This window comes from Mya arenaria, chromosome 5, assembly GCF_026914265.1.
Source record: "Mya arenaria isolate MELC-2E11 chromosome 5, ASM2691426v1".
NCBI classification, from domain to species: Eukaryota; Metazoa; Mollusca; class Bivalvia; order Myida; family Myidae; genus Mya; species Mya arenaria.
In genome coordinates, this window is record NC_069126.1 from 62,053,466 (window position 1) to 62,059,465 (window position 6,000).

The 6,000-nt window shown below is 38.4% G+C and overlaps 1 protein-coding gene across 1 annotated transcript; it reads right to left on the minus strand.

The window, feature by feature from the left end:
• Nucleotides 1-1,622: 1,622 nt before the first annotated feature.
• LOC128235266 (uncharacterized) lies at nt 1,623-6,000 on the minus strand. The gene is made up of 3 exons (XM_052950068.1): nt 5,415-6,000; nt 3,715-3,903; nt 1,623-2,786 (listed from the first exon to the last, which is right to left on the minus strand). The coding sequence occupies exons 1-3, from the start codon at nt 5,614-5,616 to the stop codon at nt 1,678-1,680; spliced, it is 1,500 nt and encodes a 499-aa protein (XP_052806028.1). The 5' UTR covers nt 5,617-6,000; the 3' UTR covers nt 1,623-1,677.

Sequence of the window (6,000 nt, forward strand, 5' to 3'; positions counted from 1 at the left end):
ATCACTGTTAATCTTTTAGCACTCACCAATCCTTTAATGTGTGTGCGTTTTAGCCATTAAATACACGTTTACAATCTTGTTTTCAGTAATGAATATTTTCCTTGATTGCATTATTTAGTAAATAGTTAAAGGTTTATCACTCAAAAATGATGTTTGTTATACTCGTACATATGTTTGTATTTATTTTAAATACGAGTGTTACTTTAATAAAAAAAAAACCTTTGACTAAACCAAAAGTCTGACCAGATGATTGGCTGCTGTCTACCGTATAAGCGCAATTTAGCTATTCATGATAAATTGTGTATGTTGTATGCGTCAGTATTTGCTTTTTATCGTTCATAGGATTGGACGGTGATTCATGAACTTTTTTGTGTTTGGCGGTTTGATATCACACTCCGTTCTTATTCTTTCTTCAAGGTCCTGTTTCAAACTCGTAAAATTTCGGGCAGAATCTATATTTTATTGAAACGCAGTTTACGCCAACATTTGGGTTACGCCTTGAAATATACAATGTTAAGCCTTACGATTCTTAATTACGGGACCCTCGCCTTTATTCTTACACCCTTTCCTTCATTCGGAGCTCCTCGGCCATTTTTTTCAAAAACAACCTCGGATGTATGCCGGTACATCAGTTGAAGTAGTTCGTATCTTTTTAAATGCTATCGTTAATTATTTTTAGTGTTTTAGAGTTGTATAAATTGATCTAAGTTTAAATTGATTACCAGTGAAGTGTATTATTGCAAACATAATTAAGATTTTCAAGAGTAAAGACATAAAGTTTAACTGCTAGATAAAATTACTACGCGATCTACTTGCAGCGGACTTAAACGTACCTCTTTTTGAGTATGTAAACCGTCCAAATACATCCGAGGTTGTTTTTTGAAAAAAAATGGCCGAGGAGTTCCGAATGCCTTTCCTTTACATAGCCTCCACCTTCCATCTATCACGTGACAAGTTTTATTAATTCCAGCCAATATATACCAAAACTATTTTATGTTATATTTTTGATTGCATGGATACAAATATTACAATGAGAATATCAATGCAAATTTTAACACATTATTTAAATAAAAAATAAAAACAAGGCGATTGGGCCACGAGCTTTACCAACATCAGTTATGGCCTTTCCCAAAATGTCACATTAAGTACCAAGCTAAAGTAATAAGAGTAATACCTAATGTATATTCACTTGTTTAAGTTAAGACGAGAAGTTGTACAAAAAGAAGCGAGATCGCGAGAAGATGGCTCCTGATACCTTTCGCTACAATGGTTAGAACGTCGGGAAGTCTTTATAAAACGTCTTCACTAAAGATTAGGACGTTGTCACCTTTTGTCAAAATCTAATAGCTGTTTATTGTTACTAAGCGGACGGAAATTTATTTTGTATCTGAAATATTTAATCGTTGGTTTGCGAAAAGTGTATATCGAAAGAAGAAATGTTCAGGATCTTTGTCTACATTGCAATATAAACATAACGTTGGTTGTTAAAATAACCTGTTCGAAATTTGAAAAAGAAAAAGGGCACATGTGGGAATATTGCCATATTAATGAAGCGACATGTATGCATAGAAAACAACGCAAAGGGGGAAATGTTTATTTTTTGTTTAAGAATATTTTTTTTGTTATATGAACGAAATTATACTTCGTAAATTGATAATATTATCCATCTGATTTCAATCACAAATAAATGTTCTCAAAATTATCCAACAGATATTTTCCAATATTTTCCGTAACCCAGCCCTTTTCAACTAAATCGTCGACTGCAATTTTGAGCGAAGTGTCGTTACCGCCACTGCCGCTTTCCACGTGTTCCAAAGCTTTCCGAATGTCAGTCGAACTTACATTGTCCAATTCCTTATCAACTATAAAGAAGTCATTGTTAGTAACAAGACCAAGCCTCAGATCCTCAAGAAAGACTCTCTTAACTCCATCCGTCTGTCCCTTCCTTCCCACACAAACGGTAGTCACCTTTCCCTTCGATGTCCACTTTCCTTGACCACTCCTAGACATAGCCCGGTCAGCACCGAGAATGACCGCTATCTTGGCTTCAGTCAAATGCATATCTCTCTTCACCTTTTCACCACAATCATTCGCGGATCCGACAGTTTTAGAATAAGGTTTAATCAGATCATGCCCGTCACACGCTAGCTCGCACATTTTAATTCTATGTTCAGCTGCGATGCATCGGTCCTTTGATCTCTTACACTTGTTCTTTACATATCCGTCCGGAGCGACGGCTAACCTTCCAGCTATCACGTGATACTTTGTATTTGCTTCCAACCAATCAACAGCAGTCTGAAGTACCTCTACATGTCTAGTATGAACTGGATTGAATGCTCCACCTAGGCAGACAATAACATCCTCAGATTTTTCACTATTTCCCCCCGGTGTCTTAGGAATTGCTAGTTTCATGAGTTCATCACAGCTAGCGCTCTCAACATCAAATTCTTTGGAAGTGTCGAACAAAGCATGAGTTGCTCCACTTGATTTAACATTTGCTTCATTTTCACCGCCATCGTCAAATCCGTCCAGTAAAATATGGCTACAAATGTTCTCATCCTCAGGTATATACACTCTTTCAGCAGGACATGTCAGCAAATCAAGCCTGTTGCTATCCACGTGCTCTCGTTGTTCCTCTACAAAGGAAGTGATGTCATCAATCCGTTTGATGTACTCCTCGTGGAACATCCGGAGCGCCCCGCCCCGGAGCCCCAGTTGGACGGCCCGCCGATCAACCTTGCCACCGTGAGGTTCATGGTCTGGGTCCCACTGCAGGCGGACGTCATCTGCAACAATAAATCACGCCGATTCTTAAAGCAGAATGTCCCTAGTAGCCCGACCGACTTACCGAAATAACATCCATCCCGACTTATTTAAAGGAATCAGAGCCACAAATAAGCTAGCTCCCTGAAAACAATATTCAACTAACTCGCTCATGGCTTGTAAAATGCACTTTTTAATTACGAAATAAAGTGTGGCAAACCAAAAAGAGTGTAGAAAGACTACCAAAGCTGGAACCCTTCAGCAAATCTTGATATTTGTTTTAAGTTTCTTACAAAGATTCTGTGCCCAGTTACAATACAGATTGTAATTTTCCGGAAGAAATTCCCGTCTTTTGACGTAAACTACTTTACAATAAAAAAAAATGTAAGAAAATTGGAAGCAACTTCTTAACGCAACTATCGTATGGTCGCGTTTTCGAATAAATATTTCTGATTAGTTCTTATATTTATTTCGCATCTATATATATACGCCCTTAGTTGGGAAATAAATATAAAAAAAAACTAAAATTATGTAAATAATCAGTTTATGCATTGTACATTTTTGTGAATTTCGCAAGTAATATTTGTTTTGAAAAATTTGCTTGCAAAATCAAATACTCTTCGCCTAGACTGACCAATAAAACTTAAGTTTCGAAATATATATTCACCGGAATTAGCGATCGTAGGTCACGTGCGTTGACAAGGTGTCCCCTATAGAGCCCGTGACTTCATGAATGTGTTTGTGTTCCCCGGCAAGGAATGCATCGTAAGGTTTAATACTGAGATATATTATTGAGACAGGGCCCAGAACTACGTATTATAATAGTAATGTTTTAATAAATTCGCCAAAACAAACATTGAATTAGTGTTGAATACAAGGTAATCTGTTTTAATTTTAAACATCATGTTGATAGGGACAAGGAATTAGGTACAAGAATGTATAATATAGTACCTGGTTGCCCCGTCGGAAGTGGTATTCCCGCCCCTTTGGCCCCTGCCAGGATGCGGTCAAACCCTTCCTTGGTCAGATGAATAGCGAGGATGCGCTCCTGATCCCTCTTCCGGGCCCAGCCGGAGCGGTACATCATCCACAGGAAGTTTGTCTTGATCCACGTCATGCGCGTTAAATTGTACCTCGGCCCTGGAAAATAAAGAATTCGATCACTTATCAGACCTCGATTTTCGGCCATACAGTATTAAATTTGATTTTTTTCTACCCTTACGCGCTGTCCTTTATGTTTCACAATGAAGAAGCGCCTTTGGCTTTTTAACTGTACACACAATGCTAATAAGATCCCTTAATGCACCAGTCAATTGTAACCACGGCCCCTAGGTCCGGGAAATAACAGGGGCTTTGAGTTTCGGTCCAGCCAATCCCGGGTAAAATATTTTCGGAGCGAAAACAAAACCACGGCAATCACTCGGCACCGCGGAGGCCACCTGAAAGGTAAAAAGTTAAAAACATGGCCCATTTCCTCCGCTATACCCCCGGACCTGGGGAGCGTGGTTACAAATGACTGGTGCATAAGTGGGACTCGAACCCACAAACCCGGCGACGAACGGTAAGGGCGAAGTCATTTTACTTCTATGCGCGTCCGTTGCTCGTGCAACACCTGCAAGTTCGAGTCTCAGTCGGCGCAAATATCTCGAATTTACCTTCTATATTTAATTATTTCATTATGATAATTTGGCTCATCTATCGACGAATAGTATTTCTGAAGGATTGAATTTATAAAGGTACAACTACTTGTATACAACCATAACGTCATTATACGAAATCTTGTGTTGTGACGCCCTCGTCCTACCCAGGAGGTCGCAGGATCAATGCAATACAACACAATACATTACAAATCTTTATTACACTCGGGTCATACATACATGACAACATGAGGGCACATATGATTGGTCAACGATGTCACTAAGAGCTTTATAATACTAATACGAAGAAGGCTGACTTTGTCTAGAGTTGTGGACATTAAAATGGTTGTTTATTTTAAAGTCGTATATATGTATGAATAATGCATCTTACCATGAAAAAGAGGGAGATATTAATTATAAGTTATTTTTAAATATTTTTACAGAATAAAAGGAGTACGCAATTAATTGCCAGATTACAAACACTGTGCCTTGTACAGACAACGTATAAATAAATAACCAACAGTAAGGAGGATCGGTCGCCGATAGTGCCACACAATGAGCACCTATTAGCTTAGACCTAGTAAACATACTCAAACATGCCGATGACCACTAGCACTGGTCATTGATACGGAGGATAATGACGTGAAAAGCAATATACGAGTTGATATTTACATAATTTATTCATAGGACCAATCTATCTATATTTGAAGGCGTTTTAAGCGATCCCATGACAGAATGCCTGGTACATGGTAACCACGGTCAAGGTGTCAAATTATACCCAAATATACTAACCACAAAACTGTCACTGACATTGATAGCTTGGTCAGAATGCCTAATTTACCACTATCAATACACGGGTCATCTCACTGGTCAGTATTGATCTACCCCTATAGATGTCCGACCAGTAGTCAAAAATCGAAATGAAGACATCAGTATTACGCTAGTCATCGTATTAGGCCAGAATTTGACGACCCTTCTTCAGCCAATGGTCAAGATATCCAAACATACACTTACCACCAAACTGGCCATGCTCTACGGCGTATTTAGCAATCTCCGGACAGAAGGCCTGATACACAACAATACACTTGTCATCGTATTGAGCCAGAATGTGGCGGCCCTTCTTCGGCCAGTGGTCTGTTTTCTGAGCACTGTATAATTCTGTCCGAAGTGGACAGTTCGAATTCATTGTGTCTGGTCCAGCACCTGATGTAGCCATTGTAGATTTGTAATCACTTTACAAATGAAACAGTTAAGAAATAGTCGCTTACTTATCCAGTGTTAGAATATGTTCAAGTCAATGTCAGTACTTGGCAATGTTATGAACTACATGTATTTATATACATCATACATGTATTTCACCACGGTTGTGAAATCCAATACAATCCTACTTCATACATGTACCATCGTTTGTCTATTTATAACTGTCGGCTAATAATACATATCTTACTTGTATGTACACGCATGTATTTATCTGGCAATTCATTCCATCGTCAATATTTTACGGATATGTTTTAGTCCAAATAAGTGTACGTTGACAGATTTTTTTTACGATTTTTGATATGGCAAATCCTTCAGTGATTAGGAGAATCCCGTATTACAC